General features: G+C 37.2%; 1 protein-coding gene across 2 annotated transcripts in view; it reads left to right on the forward strand.

Moving 5' to 3' along the window:
* The window catches only part of LOC134227942 (nardilysin), an 87,469-nt gene that overhangs the window by 12,279 nt on the left and 54,156 nt on the right, over positions 1–21,034 (forward strand). Inside the window, exon 1 of one of the 2 annotated variants that reach the window (XM_062709653.1) lies at positions 7,062–7,207. The exons of the other annotated variant lie outside the window; for it this stretch is intronic. Within the exon in view, the coding sequence (XP_062565637.1) occupies positions 7,192–7,207 (16 nt within the window). The 5' untranslated portion in view covers positions 7,062–7,191. Of the gene's footprint in view, positions 1–7,061; positions 7,208–21,034 lie in introns of those variants that run through there. 2 annotated transcript variants of the gene reach the window in all.

Raw genomic sequence — 21,034 nt, forward strand, 5'->3', positions numbered from 1 at the left:
TGAACAATGAAATTCTGCACGATTTTTCGCAAATTTTCTCGCAGATTTTAGCTGAAGTTCTAATAATAAACGACACAGGAATTCCTGCCAAAAGAAATGCGAATAAATTGGCGCTAAAAATATCAATTGTCGAAATTTACTACATGAGCTCCTAAAGAAACTTGTCACAAGAATTAAAGCAGTACTTTCCGCATAAATTACTAACCAATGTTCGCTGGAGTTTACGCAATTTTTTCTACAACATTCCCAAAAGAAAATTCTGCTGAAATTTCCGAAAATTATCCTCTGAAATTTTCGAATAAACTTACGCTTCATACTCAGGATTCCGAGTTGCAAATCAACGGAGCTTGAGCAACAACGAAAAATTTTGTATACACTGAAGTTTTTTTTACGCGGTACCGACGTAAAAAAAAACGCATTATTTAAAAAAACCGCGCTATTTTAAAAAACGACGTAAAAAACATATTGGGGTACTTAGAAAATTTTATATGTTGGTGCCTACTGGGGACTTAGAAGATTTTTTTATGCCAGTGCCTACTGGGGACTTAAATTGGGACTTATAATGGCCCCGTCCCCGTCTTCCTATTTGTTCGCTAGGTGTTGTTTGCAGGTCATATTACGCTAGTAGAATAGATTGTGTTCCAAGCCTAAGTTATTGATCATCCAAAAAAATCCCGAAGCAAGGCCTTTAGATCTACACGCGTAACCAAAGATCCGTCCGCCTGTTTCAAATATGGTACATGCTCTGTGTGACTCATAGAATAGATTGTGTTCAAAGCCTAAATTCTTGGTCATCCAAAAAAAAAACCGAAGCAAGACCTTAGATCTACACGCGTTACCAAAGATCTGTCCACCTGTTTCAAATACGGTTCATGCTCTGTGTGACTCATAGAAAAGATTGTGATCAAAGCCTAAGTTATTGGTCATCCAAAAAATCCCGAAGCAAGGCCTTTAGATCTACACGCGTAACCAAAGATCTATCCGCCTGTTTCAAATATGGTGCATGCTTTGTGTGGTTCATAGAATAGATTGTGTTCAAAGCATAAGTTATTGATCTTCCAAAAAAATCCCGAAGCAAGGCCTTTAGATCTACACGCGTAACCAAAGATCCGTCCGCCTGTTTCAAATATGGTACATGCTCTGTGTAACTCACAGAATAGATTGTGTTCAAAGCCTAAGTTATTGGTCATCCAAAAAATCCCGAAGCAAGGCCTTTAGATCTACACGCGTAACCAAAGATCTATCCGCCTGTTTCAAATACGGTACATGCTCTGTGTGACTTATAGAAAAGATTGTGTTCAAAGCCTAAGTTATTGGTCATCCAAAAAATCCCGAAGCAAGGCCTTTAGATCTACACGCGTAACCAAAGATCTATCCGCCTGTTTCAAATATGGTGCATGCTCTGTGTGGTTCATAGAATAGATTGTGTTCAAAGCACAAGTTATTGATCTTCCAAAAAATCCCGAAGCAAGGCCTTTAGATCTACACGCGTAACCAAAGATCCGTCCGCCTGTTTCAAATATGGTACATGCTTTGCGTGACTCATAGAATAGATTGTTTTCAAAGCATAAGTTATTGGTCATCAAAAAAAATCCGAAGTAAGGCCTTTAGATCTTTAGACACGCGTAACCAAAGATCTATCAGCCTGTTTCAAATATGGCACATGCTCTGTGTGACTCATAGAAAAGATTGTGTTCAAAGCATAAGTTCTTGGTCATCCAGAAAACTTTCGAAGTAAGGCCTTTAGATCTACACGCGTAACCAAAGATCCGTCCGCCTGTTTCTAATATGGTACATGCTCTGTGTGACTCATAGAATAGATTGTGTTCAAAGCCTAAGTTATTGGTCATCCAAAAAAGTACCGAAGCAAGGCATAAGTTCTTGGTCATCCAGAAAATTTCCGAAGTGAAGCCTCTAGATCTACATGCGTAACCAAAAATCTATAAGCCTGTTTCAAATATGGTACATGCTCTGTGTGGTTCATAGAATATATTGTGGTTAAAGCATAAATTCTTGGTCATCCGAAAAATTCCCGAAGTAAAGGCCTTCAGATCTACACGTGTAAACAAGGATTTATCCCCCTGTTTCCAATATGCTGCATGGTCTATGTGGCTCATTGTATAGATTGTGTTCAAAGCCTAAGTTCTTGGTCGTCCAAGAGATCCTTGAAGTAAGGCCTTTAGATCTACACGCGTAACCAAAGATCTATCAGCCTGTTTTAAATATGGTACATGCTCTTCGTGGTTCATATAATAGACTGTGTTCAAAGCATAAGTTCTTGGTCATCCAAAAAAGTAAGCCCTTTACATCTACACGAGTAACCAAAGATCTATCGGCTTTTTTCAAATATGTAATATATATAAATACAAGCCTGGACTATTGTATAAGAGTAGCACTTTCAAATTCATCCGTTACCACCGATATTGATTTGGGGCTAATCGTCGAGATCTGTCTTGGCCACGTCATAGCGAATGCTGAGGAAGGGGAAGGATGGTATGTTGAACACCTACTTAAGAAAGATGCAGCGACGACCTCCCATGTGTGTCAGGTTTTTGGAATTGTTAATGTGGAAGATTATAACAGTAGGAATCGTTTTGGTAAAACGTGAAACACAGAAACAGCTAAGATAGGCAGGGTGTCTACTACCTGGAAGAACCTGGAAAACCTGGAATTATCAGGGAATTTCTCTCCACCTGGAAAATACCTGGAATAATCAGGGAATTCCTGACATAATCAGGGAGATTTCAATACCCGTTGATAATGAGTGAAATTCTCTCAAAAGATGAAAATGTACCAATTAAATCTATTGAAAATGTAGTGAACGTTAATGGATCGGAAATTCTTTAGCAATATATTAAAAAATACTAAATTAGTTAGCATTTAAAAAAAAATCCTGGAGAAACTTCCGAAGGAATTTGGGTATCAGTTTTCCAAGGAATTTTTCAAAGAAATCACTAAAACAGTGTTCATAAGAAAGATTAGCAATTTTGTAAATTATTTCTGGAGGAATTTCCAAGATAAAAACCGAAAAGAATTCCCGGAGGAATTTCAAAACGAATTTCCGGACGATTTTTCGTATGGTTTCTTTAAGAAATTCCCGATTTGTAAAGTGATTTGTGAAGGAATTTTGCTAAAGGAATTCTTGAAAGAATAGCCGATAATCCTTCAAATTATTCTGCAAAAATATGCTTCATTAAGCTGAATAGCCTATTCAGATTACGATAAGATTATTTATCGTAATAAATATCGTGTTTAAGTTGAGAATGAAAATTGAATGTATGGGCATGGCATCAGGTTGTTGTTTATCATGATATTTATGATTGGCCGTTTGACACTTATAGTTCCGGTACCTTGACTGCTAGGTTCAAGCATACTAGATGTTGGTCACAAACTAGAACAAACTAGATGTTGGTCACGCGAACAGTTATAAGGACAGAAAAATATATTAAGCTCGTTTAGTGGAATGTATTAAACCGTCTAAGACCAATTAAGTACTGTCCATTTAATTCCACCAGTTCTTAACTGGTGTACTGGTGGAATTAAATGGACAGTACTTAATTGGTCTTAGACGGTTTAGTTATAAGGACGTTAGGCATGAGTACGTTAGGCATAAAGGATGTTGAGCATAAAATGCCACAAAAACAGCCCACGACATAAAGAAGGTATTATGCCTAACGTTATGGATCCAGCTATCTCATATTTTTGCATCAACACCTTTTATGAAGGAGTTTTCGTAAGAAATTCTAAAGAATTTCCTGAATAAATTCCCAAACATATTTCCGGAACATTTCTTTAAGAAGTTTTCTTAAGATTCTTTTGAATCTGAAATAAAACTCAAAGAAATTTTCGAAAGAATTCTTAACCAAATTTCCAAAAAAAATCTAAAAAAAATCAGAAGAATATCTAAAGAAATCTACAAAGTATTTTATGAAGGTATTTCCAAGGGATTTTCACAAGACATTTGAGGGGGTCAAACGCAAAGGGGTGTAAGTGACAAAAAATAAGTTTTGAGAAAAATGAGTGCAAAGTTTTTCAATATTTTTTTGTTCCATACAAATCGTATGAAAGGCAAAAAAATACTAATTTTCTGTGAATTTTCACATTTTTGATAAACATTGTACAAACTATATCAACATATTGCCGCAAAGAACAAGAAACACAGAATTTTTTGCTGTAGGCAACTCATTTTTTACCAAAATGTCACTTACACCCCTCTGCTTCTAACCCCCTCATTTTGGAACAAACACCTAGAACAAGAAACTAGGAACTAAAAAAAATGTAAAGCAATCGCCAAATGCATTCCTTGAGATGTTTTCTAAAGTTTTGGCAAATAAATTTTCAAATTAAATCCTGGAGGACAATTCTTAATATCCGGAGGATTTTCCGATGGAATCTATGGAAAAAATTTCAAAGAAATACCTAGAGGAATTTCCTATGTGATTCCTGGAGGAATTTTGATTGAATGGCTGAAGCAATTTCTGGGTAAACTTGCGAAGAAATTCCTGGAGGAATTTCTTAAGTAATTTACAACATTGTTTTTCGGAGGCCACCAAAACAATATTTTCCGCAGTATTTACTTTTTGAATTGATTATTTTGCTGCTAACATCAAAAAACAAACGTACGTTTTTACCTGGAACTTAATGTAAAACACCTGAAAAAATCAGGGAATTTTGTTTCTACAGATGAGTAGACACCCTGGATAGAAAAACAGTCGGAAACGATGGAACCTGGAAATGAACCCATGACGTCCTGCTTATAAGGCAGAAGCGGTAGCCACTAGGCCACCCAACTCGTCTTTTCGTAGTTCACAAATTATTGTATGTACACAAAATCCATCTACATTCAGTTCGGTCAGTAGATGCACGTCGCCAGCCTTACAGAGGGTCGTCAAATTATCTTCAACTGATCGATTTATCTTGCTCGCTGCGTACCTCGCCTTCTTTTCCGCATAGTGATGGGCGATATTCAAAGGCGCGATCTGGTGGTGACCGATTCATGAGAGAATGTGTAGGTTAAGGATCAAAGACCGGTTCTAATAAAGTAGCTGGTAAGGATGGTGTCGGAGCTGAGCTCATCAAAATGGGTTCCAGAATCCAGAGACAGGCTGATAGATCTTTGGTTAGGCGTGTAGATCTAGAGGCCTTGCTTCGTTTTTTTGATGACCAATAACTTAGGCTTTGAACACAATCTGTTCTATGAGTCACACAGAGCATGTACCATATTTGAAACAGGCGGACAGATCTTTGATTACGCGTGTAGATCTAAAGGCCTTACTTCGGGATTTTTTTGGATGACCAAGAACTTATGCTTTAAACACAATCTATTCTATGAGTCTCGTAGAGCATGTACCATATTTGAAACAGGCGGACAGATCTTTGGTTACGCGTGTAGATCTGAAGGCCTTGTTTCGGATTTTTTTTTGAATGCCCAAGAACTTAGGCTTTGAACACAATCTGTTCTATGAGTCACACAGAGCATGTACCATATTTGAAACAAGAGGACAGATCTTTATAGATCTCAAGGCCTTATTTCATAGATCTCAAGGCCTTATTTCAGGAGATTGAGCTTGAGCATAGATCGGAACACATTCTTGGTTTCATATCACAAAAACCATGTTCCATATCACGATCCATACTAGCGTACTATGACCTACAAACAACACCTAGCAAACAAATAGGAAGAAGCCCCGTCCATTATAAGTCCCAATTTAAAATTTTCTAAGTCCCCAGTAGGCACCGGCATAAAAAAATGTTCTAAGTCCCCAGTAGGCACCAACATATAAAATTTTCCAAGTCTCCCAATAGGTTTTTTTTACGTCGTTTTTTTAAAAGAGCGCAGTTTTTTTACGTCGTTTTTTTTTTAAATAACGCGGTTTTTTTCACGCGGTACATGGAGCGACGTAAAAAAACCTTAGTGTAATTTGATTCTTAATACGAATTCAAATAATTGCTATATTGATTAAACGAAGTTGTATGATCTAATTCCCTAAAAACACAAGTTTGTCTTATGAGCAATAATTACAACAAAGTTGCATAATTTATTACTTCAGTAGAAATTGCGGTTTCGACAGATTTTTTATTATTTGCCAAGTTTATATCTATAATCAATTATGTTCAAATCTGGCCTGAACATTCCTGACACACTGATAATAACGAAACAAAACATGCTAAAACTATCATCTCATCTAAAAAGCGGTGTTTATTGAAATAGTTTTGGCTGTTTAGTTCTTGTTCATTTAGCCTCAGTACTTCTAGTGGTGAAAAAGGCCATCTAGAAGGGTTGTTATATTAACTGCGATTTCCTCCTATTTTCAATTTGGTACAAACATTTGTAAAGTTGAAGTTAAAAAACATAAATTAAATCAGTAATATTGTAGAAACGAACTCGAAAAGAAGACGTTCAGTAAATTGTGGTATCCAAAATTGATATTTAACGTGTATTTGCTTAGAATTTAGTTTCCGGTCGCGCGGATTTGGTGCGGAATGGATTTCAGGTCGCGCGAAAATGGCGCGGATTTGATTTTAGTCGTCGCGAAAAATATTTCAGGATCTCCGTAACAACCCTGAATATGTATACATCTACTGGTACAAATATGTGTAATGCAATTAGATTTTTCCTGGTGGATAAGTGAAGAAAGAAACAAAGTTATGCTGAACAGTATGAAAACATTCCCCAGCTTTAATCGTGAATATTAGTTTGTCACGATGTAGAGTTTTCCGCTCTGGTTATGTGAAAGTAGTAACTCCCCCTTGAGAAGGAAGAAATTCAACTTACCAAAGATGCACATCGTTCAATATCGCCTGTTTACTGTCGCACTATTAGCGCTTGCCGGTTAGTTTGATTTCATCGTTACAGCACTCCGGCTGTGATGCCAACAAAGTGAATGGAAATAGTAAACTCATCGCCAAAAGGAAATACTAACAATGGACCGTTCCATTAATAGGCCGATTGATTGGTTCATTTTGAATGAATAATTTAGCTACCTACCTATAACTATATCGTATGAAAATAACCACAGTGTGATATGCTGGCCGAAGAACGATTAGTAGAACCACGCGACGATACCCGATACGGGCAGTTGTGTTTGAATTCGGGCTTTGGTTGGTCAACAGCCAATTCAGTCCGCTGAAGACGCGCGCGTAGTGCAGACACACACGTCTCCGAGTTCGTGGAAGGTGGTTCAACCCAAAATGCGGCCTCACTCATGTAATAATGCGTAACAGTTAATAGTGGGAAAATTTGGACAATCTGTGTAACATTTTTGCATTGACGGATAACGCGGAAAAGTCGAAGTGGAAAGTTGCGTCAATCGTTTGATGATCTTATTCCTGCCGTTGAAGAGCGAGCCTGTCGCAGTGAAATTTCTGCGCGTCAGTTGGCGGCTTATTGCTTCGTGACTATGGCTCACTTATTCAAATCAGAACGAATACTGCAATCGATACGTACGTCATTCATCGATTTCCTAACGATCGAGTAGAAATGAGTGGTGTCCCTAATTTGAGAACAAAAGGAGCGTGCCGGGACTATAAAGAACTTCAACAGATAAAAGAACAGCATGTCGAGAAAAAGACGACCTTAACTGGTTGATTTAGTTCGATCTTGAGCCAATATCCAATTTGTTTTTACCTAGATGTTAATTAGGATGGTATCTTATACCATATTATCGTTCGACAAAATAGACAAAACTTTTCGCTTATCTATTTAATAATGTTACGCATGTCTCGCAATATTGCAACAAATGTTTGATATCCAAGCGTTTAAATTAATTTCGATTAGCTATGTATGTTCATGTTGATTCTGCGCAAAGAGATCGTGTTGTGATATGTGTCAAAACATCAGGACAAATAAGAATGTTGGCTTCGTACTGGAGTGAACTGGAATTTCAATCGTTATTGATTGCGAAGAAAAATAAACTGTTTGTTGGGGTTCGAATGGACAGTTTGTATAATTGGTAAATTCGATATCTATAGAAAATCCCAAAAAAGGCCATTGATATGAAATGAAACCAAATGAATAAGTGGCTAGTAACACAAAATTAAGCTTTCTGAGCTTACTATTTTTGCTCGGTATAGGACACTATTTTCCACGGTAGCTTTCGTTTTGACGCTGTCGTTTTACTAATGCGAATTAGTTTAAATTGTAGCATCGTTTTTGAGTCATTCACTTTGTTGGAAAATGGACCGTTTGTTTGAGAAACTGCATATGTGACATTTTTGGCCAGAATGATTTTTTTATATATTGTGAATCCTTATCACAAAATGCCTATTCCGACAAAAAAAGTTCGGTGATGTTTGATTTTTTTTCGTTTGTTTGAAAAACAACATATATAATATCGCGAGTAAATCTAGACCAACATTTGAAAAGGGTGTAACAGCTAACATTTATTCCTTTTGATTCTTCGCCGACATATAGGGCTATATGTAGACGAGGTATCAGAAGGAATAAAGTTTACGCCCTTTTCAAATGTTGGTCTAGAAATGCATATTGTGTGAACTTTTAATTCACCACCAAGTTAAAGCTAAACCGGATTGACGCAACCGAAAATCTTGAATTTCAATCAACGCTGCTTTCCAGTTTCACGAAAGTTCGATACAGCTTTTCATTCTATGTTAATGGCTAATTCGAACAGGATGAACTTCCTCACCTGGATGAACGAAATAAAGCTCGAAAAAGTTCTGATGCAACTTCTGTAGTAATTCATGGAAGAGCACTCAACCTAATTCTTTAGGATTTTTTTGAAAAGCTTCTAAAACATAACGACATTTTTTTTGCATGACGGCATTGAGATTATGGCACGTAAATTTGAGAAAATGGAGGAAGCAGATGAAGACAGCAGACTGGAAAGGGAACTTAAGCGGATCGGACTAGTCATCAACACGTCGAAGTACATGATAGGAAGAGGCTCAAGAGAGGACGATGTAAGCCACCCACTACGAGTTTGTACAGGTGGTGAGGAAATTGAGGTTGTAGAAGAATTTGTGTACTTGGGTTCACTGGTGACCTCCGATAACGATAATAGCAGAGAAATTCGGAAATGCATCGCTCCGATCGCATAGAGTTCGTACCAAACTGACTATCTACAAAACGTTCAAACTCGGAAGACTGTGATGGGCTGGGCACGTTGCCAGAATGTTGGACAATGACCTGGTGAAAATAGTTCTAGATAGCGTTCCGACGGGCACACGAAGGTGAGGTGGATCGATCAGGTGGAAGACGATTTGCGAACCCTCCGCAGACTGCGTGGCTGGCGACGTACAGCCATGGACCTAGCTGAATTGAGACAACTTTCATGTACTGTACATGCCACTCCGGCCTTACTTTACTTACTTACTTATGGATCCTGTACAGCCCGAGTGGTGCAAAGGGACGACTTGAAAGATATCCATCCTGGGCGATGTCCAGCTATCGCCTCAACCTGTTGCCAAGATAGATTTAGGTTTTTTATTTCTTCATTGAAGCTGCGCTGGCATGAGCCTCTGGGTCTGTCTCTCCTGCGATGGTCAGTTGGACTGCAGTCTAGTGCTTGTTTATAGATTTTGTTTCCGCTCTTCCGTAAGGTATGAACGACCCAACCCTACTTCCGTTCTCGAATTTCAGTTGATATTGGCCTCTGGTGACAAATACGATAGCTCGTTGTTTAAGATCCAGTTTTGAGGCCCCTAGGCATGAATTATGTACTAGAACACCTGCAGCCGTGAGTGTTCTACACTGATACACGCCATGTTTCGTTAGCGTACAATAGCACAGATTTCACCTGAGTATTCGGGTTTTGGTGCGTTCACTTATCTGTTTATTCACTGCCTGTTTATCCAGGTATTTCTTAAACTCGCCAAGGCAACGCCAACGCGATGCCTATGTTAATTTGCTACTGCCACTGCCTTCTTGATTCGAGCGCCTATGTTGATTTTGCTACCGCCGTTTGACGCAATTTGGCCACCAAGATATTGGAAACTTACAACATGAAGCTGAAAGGGGTCGCTGTGTTCGCTTTTCTTCTTCTTCTTCTTCTGAAACTCGGCCTGCTTTTCAACTTAGTTTTCTATTAGCATTTCCACAGTTATCAATTGAAAGCTTTCTATGCTTGCCAATGCTTGAGAATGTAGGTCGCCGCAATTTATTCACGGTCAATCGCACCTACCAGAATCTCGTGGATTACGATGAGGAACAGCGATCTGGATGAAGTCCGACAAGACCGCGTTGTGCAATACACGAGAAGGCCTCATACTGTGCCTCGATGAGGCCTTTTTCGTAGCCAATGAAAGCCAAAAGAAAAGACTATTGAAATTCGTTGACCTGCTCCAGAATGATAGGGTGCTTAACAATATGGTTCACATGGTATCTTTCGGGACAGAATACGGTCTGCTACCGCCGGTGAGTCGCATCGATTTTTCCTGAATCCGGCCAACGATAACTTTACATAGCACGGTACACAGCAACATAATGATTAGCCAGTTATCCCATACAGTCAGGTTACCCTTTCTGGGCCTTAGGATGAATAAATATAATAAATAAATATTTTTTTGGCGTCCAAGAATTTCTAGCGGAATTCATATACATTTATCTGAAATAATCAACTTTACCTTTAATAGCAGACAAACGAGAATAAATGCGAGTGTGCAAACTTTTAACCTTCCTAATTAATGTGCATGGGGGCCCTCCTTAGCCGTGCGGTAAGACGCGCGGCTACAAAGCAAGACTATGCTGAGGGTGGCTGGGTTCGATTCTCGGTGCCGGTCTAGGCAATTTACGGATTGGAAATTGTCTCGACTTCCCTGGGCATAAAAATATCATCGTGCTAGCCTCATGATACTTATACGAATGCAAAAATGGTAATCTGGCTTAGAAACCTCGCAGTTTATAACTGTGGAAGCGCTTAATGAACACTAATCTGCAAGGCGGCTCTGTCCCAGTGTGGGGGATGTAATGCCAATAAGAAGAAAAAGAAGAAGAAATTAATGTGCATTAAAAAGGTACACATTGTTCATTTTGGACCCAAGACTTAATCACCATAACAAAAATTCAAATTTCAAACAAAAATTTCGATTTTTTGGCACTTTACGAAAGTTGTAGGTTCCTAGATTAAGGCACTAGAGTGGTTCATCCAAATTGTCCCCGGGGAACCTGTACTAAGAAGATTTTGTATGAGTTTATTCGGCGCCTAATATTTGAGTTTCGTGCTTACGAATAGACGAATTTCGCGCCAACTCGACCAGCGGTTGGCAGCACCATCTCAGAATCGAATGAAACTTGGTTTGCATAAAGATATGGTATTTCTAAGCCACTCTGCATACTTAGTTTTTCAAAAATTGTCAAGAGTAACATTTGATGAGGGCCTAATTTTTTTTCATGGATTTTTTTATAAATCGATGTAACTCTAAAATGACAAGACCTACAAAAAAGTGTTGTATGGCGGACTGTCGTGAAATTCCCAGAAGTTTTTTGGAAAAATATCCAAAAAATAAAATACCGATTTCTACACTGAAAAAATTAGTTTTAAAAATTAAAATCGATATTACAAAAAAACCTCATCTCAGAAATCGATGAAATTTTTTCTGCAGATAGGTATTTTAATTATCTAACTTTTCTGGGAATAATGTTCCTGTGACATATTTAAGGAAAAAAAGTTTTTCTAACAAAAACTTTTTTCATGTCCATATTGAGTGAAAATTTATCAGCGTGTTTTATGCCTACAGCGCCAATAACACTATCCAACAAAATTGAACTTTTTTTCGCTCCCTTCAACAATTTTTAATGTACTCAATAGATTTTTTTACGCTGAATTCAGGTACGTATTCAGATTTTTTGTAACACGTCCAGTTTTTGAGAAAAATTTTAATTCACGAAAGTACGTCTTTTCATAGAAATTTGGTTTCTCTCCTCTGCAAAGCTGAATTTCGGCTCCTCACTTTTAGAATAAAGTTTGAATTTTGTAGAATGGGCCTTGTAGAATGCATGTGGGTTGTTGGATTTCATTTGGCACGTACATTTGTTGTGAAAAACGGAATTTCATTCACAAAAGTACGTCTTTTCATAGAAATTTGGTTTCTCTCCTCTGCAAAGCTGAATTTCGGCTCCTCACTTTTAGAATAAAGTTTGAATTTTGTAGAATGGGCCTTGTAGAATGCATGTGGGTTGTTGGATTTCATTTGGCACGTACATTTGTTGTGAAAAACGGAATTTCATTCACAAAAGTACGTCTTTTCATAGAAATTTGGTTTCTCTCCTCTGCAAAGCTGAATTACGACTCCTCACTTTTAGAATAAAGTTTGAATTTTGTAGAATGGGCCTTGTAGAATGCATGTGGGTTGTTGGATTTCATTTGGCACGTACATTTGTTGTGAAAAACGGAATTTCATTCACAAAAGTACGTCTTTTCATAGAAATTTGGTTTCTCTCCTCTGCAAAGCTGAATTTCGGCTCCTCACTTTTAGAATAAAGTTTGGATTTTGTATAATGGGCCTTGTAGAATGCATGTGGGTTGTTGGATTTCATTTGGCACGTACATTTGTTGTGAAAAACGGAATTTCATTCACAAAAGTACGTCTTTTCATAGAAATTTGGTTTCTCTCCTCTGCAAAGCTGAATTACGACTCCTCACCTTTAGAATAAAGTTTGAATTTTGTAGAATGGGCCTTGTAGAATGCATGTAGGTTGTGGGATTTCATTTGGCACGTACATTTGTTGTGAAAAACGAAATTTAATTCACAAAAGTACGTATTTTCATAGACATTTGGTTTCTCTCTTCTGCAAAGCTGAATTTCGGCTCCTCACTTTTAGAATAAAGTTTGGATTTTGTAGAATGGGCCTTGTAGAATGCATGTGGGTTGTTGGATTTCATTTGGCACGTACATTTGTTGTGAAAAACGTATTTTCATTCACAAAAGTACGTCTTTTCATAGAAATTTGGTTTCTCTCCTCTGCAAAGCTGAATTTCGGCTCGTCCCTTTAGAATAAAGTTTGAATTTTGTAGAATGGGCCTTATAGAATGCATGTGGGTTGTTGGATTTCATTTGGCACGTACATTTGTTGTGAAAAACGGAATTTCATTCACAAAAGTACGTCTTTTCATAGAAATTTGGTTTCTCTCCTCTGCAAAGCTGAATTACGACTCCTCACCTTTAGAATAAAGTTTGAATTTTGTAGAATGGGCCTTGTAGAATGCATGTAGGTTGTTGGATTTCATTTGGCACGTACATTTGTTGTGAAAAACGAAATTTAATTCACAAAAGTACGTATTTTCATAGACATTTGGTTTCTCTCTTCTGCAAAGCTGAATCTCGGCTCCTCACTTTTAGAATAAAGTTTGAATTTTGTAGAATGGGCCTTGTAGAATGCATGTGGGTTGTTGGATTTCATTTGGCACGTACATTTGTTGTGAAAAACGGAATTTCATTCACAAAAATACGTCTTTTCATAGAAATTTGGTTTCTCTCCTCTGCAAAGCTGAATTTCGACTCCTCACCTTTAGAATAAAGTTTGAATTTTGTAGAATGGGCCTTGTAGAATGCATGTGGGTTGTTGGATTTCATTTGGCACGTACATTTGTTGTGAAAAACGGAATTTCATTCACAAAAGTACGTCTTTTCATAGAAATTTGGTTTCTCTCCTCTGCAAAGCTGAATTTCGGCTCCTCACTTTTAGAATAAAGTTTGAATTTTGTAGAATAGGCCTTGCAGAATGTATATGGTTGGTTGGATGACATTTGGCGCATTAAATTGTTGTGAAAAACGGGTTTTTTGGCTTCACAAAACAAATAAGCCGAATTTCTATGAAAAGATGTACTTTTGTTAATTGAATTCCGTTTTTCACAACAAATGTCCGGCGCATTAAATTGTTGTGAAAAACGGTTTTTTTGGCTTCACAAAACAAAGAAGCCGAATTTCTATGAAAAGATGTACTTTTGTTAATTGAATTCCGTTTTTCACAACAAATGTCCGTGCCAAATGAAATCCAGCAACCGACATGCATTCTACAAGGCCCATTCTACAAAATTCAAACTTTATTCTAAAAGTGAGGAGCTGAAATTCAACTTTGCATAGGAGAGATACCAAATTTCTATGAAAAGACGTACTTCTGTGAATTCAATTCCGTTTTTCACAACAATTGAACCTGCCAAATGGAATCCAACAACCCACATGCATTCTATACGCCCATTCTACAAAATTCAAACTTTATTCTGAAAGTGAGGAGCCGAAATTCAGCTTTGCAGAAGAGAGAAACCAAATGTCTATGAAAATACGTACTTTTGTGAATTAAATTTCGTTTTTCACAACAAATGTACGTGCCAAATGAAATCCCACAACCTACATGCATTCTACAAGGCCCATTCTACAAAATTCAAACTTTATTCTAAAGGTGAGGAGTCGTAATTCAGCTTTGCAGAGGAGAGAAACCAAATTTCTATGAAAAGACGTACTTTTGTGAATGAAATTCCGTTTTTCACAACAAATGTACGTGCCAAATGAAATCCAACAACCCACATGCATTCTATAAGGCCCATTCTACAAAATTCAAACTTTATTCTAAAGGTGAGGAGTCGAAATTCAGCTTTGCAGAGGAGAGAAAACAAATTTCTATGAAAAGACGTACTTTTGTGAATTCAATTCCGTTTTTCACAATTGAACGTGCCAGATGAAATCCAACAACCCACATGCATTCTACAAGACCCATTTCACCAAATTCAAACTTTATTCTAAAAGTGAGGAGCCGAAATTCAGCTTTGCAGAGGAGAGAAACCAAATTTCTATGAAAATACGTACTTTTGTGAAATAGATTCCGTTTTTCACAACAAATGTACGTGTCAAATAAGATTCAACAACTTACTTAGATCTTGTACGATTTCTTCTATATAATTCAAACCTCTTTCTCAAACTTATAAACCGAAAACCAGCTTTACAGAACAGAAACCAAATTTACATAAGAATACGTAGTTTTGTGAATTTAAATCCGTTTTTCTCAAAAACTGGACATGTTACAACAAATCTGAATACATGACTGAATTCAGCGAAGAAAAATCTTTTAAGTACACTGAGAATGGTTGAAGGGAGTAAAACACTGTTGACTAGTGTTATAGGTTCCGACACCAACCAACCAACCAATCAACCAACGACACATTTTGGAAGTATAAAAAATTGTTTAGGAAGCAATTTAGCATAATCTAACATTAATGTGGACCAACATTTGGAAAGGGCGTATATTTTACTAGATTGCTTATATCAATGTTACACACAAATGACCAGATTTACAAAATTGTGATGTTTGATGGACTATTGTAAATTTGTCTGACCTAGGAAGTCTAAAACATAAAAGAGCGTTTCGTTCACCGAGAAAATAAATAAATGAATGTAAAGATTAAAATTGGTTTAGCAAAAATAAAAATTGGAGGTCGATTGTTTTTATCAAATAAACATTTTGATTCCAAACGATGAAGCTCGGTAGGTAATTTTATTAGGGGGATTTCCGGTAAACGCACATTTAAAGAATAATAAATTTTCCGCATTTTTTAAATTTTTTATTCAATTTTATTTGTTTAATTTAATTTGTAAACTTAGTCGAACAATTTAAAAACTTTTGGGTCTTCATCCCAGTTGGAATATTTTTAGCCAGGATTTCATTATGAGTGATTGGTATAAAAGAATGAAGCTTTTGTGTGCCAATTATAGTTTTTGCTTTTTTGAAAAGTTCATCAAACTTTTGTTGAGTACCGTCGTCGGGGGTGACAATGGGTCAAATGGGGGTGAGAATGGGTCACTGTTTCAACTACTTAGAATGCTTGTAGAATGGATGTATCTGAGGACAAGAAGACAAAAATATAAGAGACCTTTTTGAACGATTTTGCTCTACGCCCTCCATGCTCGCGGTGAGAGCGATGACCCATGTCGCGACATCCCCTAATTTTTACCTACCTACACACCATATTTAAAGTTAACGAGCAATGTTTTTCTTCAGTCGATAATAAACATTGAAGAAGTTTCCAAGTAGGAAACGAAATACGTATCTGGTTGTTGATACATAAAAAGTGAATAGTGGAAGTAAATGGAAGAATAATAGTCTTTTAACCTTGTAGCATTTCCCCTAAGACGCTCTAAAATAATTAATCAGTACAAGTGTATTGTTGATTGCAATGTCATAAGTTATAAGTTTATCAATTTTTTCAATAAAATACGATACAAAATCATCTACAGGCTTTATAACGGTTTCTAAATTACACCGTTCAGTGGTTAGCCTTTGCTGAAAAACAACATCTTCTTTTCCACTATTACAATTAAATATCACTTCAGTTTCGTTTCGGCATCATTGCCCGTTTCCAAAGTAATTATTTTTTTGTAATTGGGTTGTTTAGCGGTATACATGTTTTTACATATTCTGAATCTGCATAAAAAACTGAGCCTAACCCCAATTTTTCAGAATTTTTGGAGCCCCGGAACTATTTTTAATTTGCATTTTAAATTTATATGGGACTAAAAATTTGTTCTTATGCTGCATGGGCCAACTGTCATTCTATGAATGTTAGTGTCATTCTATCGATTGAAATGGCTCATTGTTTGCTGTATAAAAATGTAAATAAAAGGTTTACAAACAAAATAAAAATATGTTGGAGTTCAGAAAAGCATGCTCTTTATGTTAAACTATAAAAAACCACATATTTTTCTATGCTAAACAACCCAATTGTTTGTAAGTTACTTCGATACAAAAAGTCAAATAAAACATAAACCCTTTTCAAATGTTGGTCCACAATTATGTTAGATTATGCTAAATTGCTTCCCAAACAAATTTTTATACGTCCAAAATGTGTCGTTGGTTGATGATAGGCTGCTGAACCTATAATTGGCGCTGTAGGCCTAAAACACGCTGATAAATTTTCACTCAATATGGACATGAAAAAAGTTTTTGTTAGAAAAACTTTTTTTCCTTAAATATGTCACAGGAACATTATTCCCAGAAAAGTTAGATAATTAAAATACCTATCTGCAGAAAAAATTTCATCGATTTCTGAGATGAGGTTTTTTTTGTAATATCGATTTTAATTTTTAAACTAATTTTTTTCAGTGTAGAAATCGGTATTTTATTTTTTGGATATTTTTCCAAAAAACTTCTGGGAATTTCACGACAGTCCGCCATACAACACTTTTTTGTAGGTCCTGTCATTTTAGAGTTACATCGATTTATTAAAAAATCCATGAAAAAAATTTAGGTCCTCATCAAATGTTACTCTTGACAATTTTTGAAAAACTAAGTATGCAGAGTGGCTTAGAAATACCATATCTTTATGCCCACCAAGTTTCATTCGATTCTGAGATGGTGCTGCCAGCCCCATAGAAGGGTTGGCGCGAAATTCGTCAATATATGCTCTGATGATTCCAACTCTATTTGCTATCATGCATGTGGCATTTCTTGCCAATTTCATCCATTGAGCGGTCATCGGAAAGCCCTCTGGAAGATCCGGAACATCCGTAAAAATTGTCATTTTCAAACATTCCAGAACTTTGCAAATGTTTTGTAATCATATGGCGTTTTATGTATATAATCGATAGTGAAAGTTTTCTGTGACTCGCAGTGACCGAAAAACGGTCCTCCAGGTAAAACGAAACATCCGTAAAATTGGTAGGGATACGGCAGGTATTTCCGTCCATCGTCATAGGGGCTAAAACCAACGAAAGCAACGTACATTTGCTAGAACTCCACTATAGCGAACTCCACTATAACGTTTCTCCTGAGCTTACGATTTGGTACGTATGAGTTTTACAAAAAAGCGTCTCTTTTATTGGTTTTCGAGACTATGACGAACAGACGAAAATACCTGCCGTGTCCCTATTTCGTTGTTTTTTTTTATAAATTTGTTCACCATGTGATGGAGGGTGGTGGCGAATGCTTTGATAGCAAGTGCTACTTTTTTTAAAATCTTTTTAGAGAGATTTTCAGCTCAAGGCTTATCCATCTCGTACGTGCTACTAGTATGTATTGCAAATGCATTTTGATCGCATATGGAGGCCTTGTAAAATGCATAGCATAGCATAGTTACGGTGCACTTCGCGGATTGGAGTATCACTACTCATGTTTTTCTTTTGAAATCTTTATTCAGATTGCTATCAAAAATCAAGGTGTGGGTGGTCCTTGATTTCAATCTAGGATAAAAATCACAAAAGCATGAGGATTACTTCTTCTGGCGACGCCCATATTCACCGTAACTTGGGAGGGGAAGGAAGTGTTGGTGTAGTACTTACTTAACGAGAGGGCCCCTCATAAGTACCACGGAGTTGGATATTGGGGAAGGTATTCGTTGGGTCAGGATTTGCCTGTAGCTGACAATGTGTCCGTGGTAGATCTTACACCGTAACACACCACGCAATGTGTCTACCCAGCGTTGATGGGGAGGCCTTGTAAGATGATTACAAAAGTTTTCATTAAATTGCAAGACAAAATTGCTCGGGTATTTTGTGATTCAAATTTGTTTCCACATTAGCTCTTTTTTTATAAGGCCGTTACAAATATTTAATTAACTTTTTGTCCTACTGGTCTCCGAAAGGTCAAGAGGGAGGGGGAAGGGGATAATAAAAATAAGTATTAAAATGAAAAAATCAAAAAACTCCTCGGATTTGTTAAAGAATATTTTGAAAATACTCAAAATTATACGAATTTTATTTTGTTGCCCCCTCAAAATATTACTTTTTGGCAAAAAATCCCGAAGGGGGTGGGGAAGACAAAATAGTTTTTAAATATTTCTATCGGCCTAATATAGATAAAAAGATTAACTCCAAAAATCATAAAAGGGCTTGACATTTTCAAGGGGTCTTAGGACCGCCATGGACCTCCCTCTGACTCACACACTCATGGGTCTTGAGCATCCCTAGGGGTACATAGGACCAACGCAAATTATTTCCATCCGAATCTATTGCACTTTGCAAAGTTAATTTGGGCCCATGGTAAATTCCTATAGACTACTTTTATTTCTTTGCTGCTTCTCCAGTTGTTTTTTTGAATTTCTGTTGCTGTCGGTTTTTGATGACATTGCGGTGGGGCAGCATTCGAATTGAAAAATACTTGCAGCTTCTGAGTGGTTTCTATTGACGTTCACATTTCACGTTCGAGTTGAAAATTTCAAAAGTTCAGTAAACGCACAGAAGTAGCCCTTATTTTGGCATTCGTGTTTAGGAGGTTCGTGTTTAGGAGGTTTTCACTTTTGTTGACATACTTTGCGCCTTCTCCGTTCTAGCTGGCATAGTTTCGAGAGCCCTTTGGCACCCCTTCGTGAACAACTTCTTGAGCCCCTTGGTTATTATCCTGCTCCTTTTGGATAATCCCGGCAATGGACATAGAGTTCTTCGATGTCGGAACCTCCCACGTTATCAACGACCTCGCCTCAACGGGTGATAGGTCTTGTGCCGAGGTCGTTCCGAAGATTCCTAGTGGAGATAGCTTCCGGTTCAATTGTGATCCAACGAGTCGAAGCCGATACGTTTGTATGTCAAGCATCTACTCCACTTGTCCCCGGTAATCTTGCTCTTATGTCGATTCTATGCAGAGTGTAAAATAATCGAAAATTTTTGGAGAAGTCCATTTTTCTTCATTTGTCAGTTCACTTACGACACATTCATAGTCGGCTCTGGACAGTCAATATTCAGTTGAATATTATTCATTGAATATTTATGCACATTTAACTAATTGATAAATTATCTGAAATCTGAACACGTTTCAAATGAGTAAAGAAATTCATCACACAGGACTGAATCCGATTTTCATCCGCGAGGCACTTTCAACGGTAAACATCAACATAAACAATGCTAATTATGTTTTTTTCTGCACATAGTAAACCCCTTCAGTGACAGTCGAATGAATGAGTTCGTGGAGTAGTCGTCTGACTATGTCATTCTATGTGTTGAATATTCATGCGATGTTTGTCAAAATTCGGACCGAAGTTACTTCATGAAGATGAATATTTTAAGCTCTGTAAAGGATGTTAAACGGGGCCCTCCTCCAAAGCAAGACCATGCTGAGGGTGGCTGGGTTCGATTCCCGGTGCCGGTATAGACAATTTTCGGATTGAAAATTGTCTCGACTTCCCTGGGCATAAAAGTATCATCGTGTTAGCCTCATGATATACGAATGCAAAAATGGTAACCTGGCTTAGAAACCTCGCTGTTAATAACTGTGGAAGTGCTTAATGAACACTAAGCTGCGAGGCGGCTCTGTCCCAGTGTGGGGATGTAATGCCATTAAGAAGAAGAAGAAGAAAGGATGTTAAATATAAAATGCCCCAATAACAGCCCTTAACATAAAGAAGGCAGTATTATGCCTAACGTCGTGGACCCAGCAATCTCATACTGTTGCATCAACACATTCCCTGAAGGAATTTTCGTAAGATGTTCTGAAGGAATTCCCGAAGAAATTTCCAAACATAGTTCCGGAAAAAATCCTTAAGAAGTTTTCTTAAGTTTCTCTAAAAATAATAAACGAATTAAAATTTAAAGAAATTTCTAATGAAATTTTTGAAAGAATTCTTAAACAATTTTCCAAAGAAATGCCCAAAGAAATTTCAGAAGAGTATCTGAAGAAATCTGCAAAATATTTTACAAAGGTATTTCCGAAGGATTTTCTCAAGAAATTTTTGAAGAAGCCCCAAAGGAATTTCCAAAGAAATTCATATAGGAATCGCCAAATGCATCTCTGAAGAAATTTCCGGAATAATTTCTTGAGATGTCTCCTAAAGTATTTGCGAAGAAATTTTCAAAGGAAATCTTGGGAATCTTCCGAGGAAATTCCTGAGGGTAATTCTGCAGAGCTCTCTAATTGAAGGAATTTCAAAAATCATTTTCCGAGGAATATCCGATGCGATTACTGGAGGAATTTTTGATTGAATGGATGAAGGAATTTCTGGGTGAACTTCCGAAGGAATTCCTGGAGCAGTTTCATAACCTTCCTAGTGCATTGGGGTCCATTTCGACCAAAGCACACCCAAAATAACGCTGTAACTTTGTAACGCAACGAGATAAAAATTTGAAAAATTCTGACTTTTCCTAACTTTTGTAAACTAAG

This window comes from Armigeres subalbatus, chromosome 3 (genome assembly GCF_024139115.2).
Source record: "Armigeres subalbatus isolate Guangzhou_Male chromosome 3, GZ_Asu_2, whole genome shotgun sequence".
In the NCBI taxonomy this organism is placed as follows: domain Eukaryota; kingdom Metazoa; phylum Arthropoda; class Insecta; order Diptera; family Culicidae; genus Armigeres; species Armigeres subalbatus.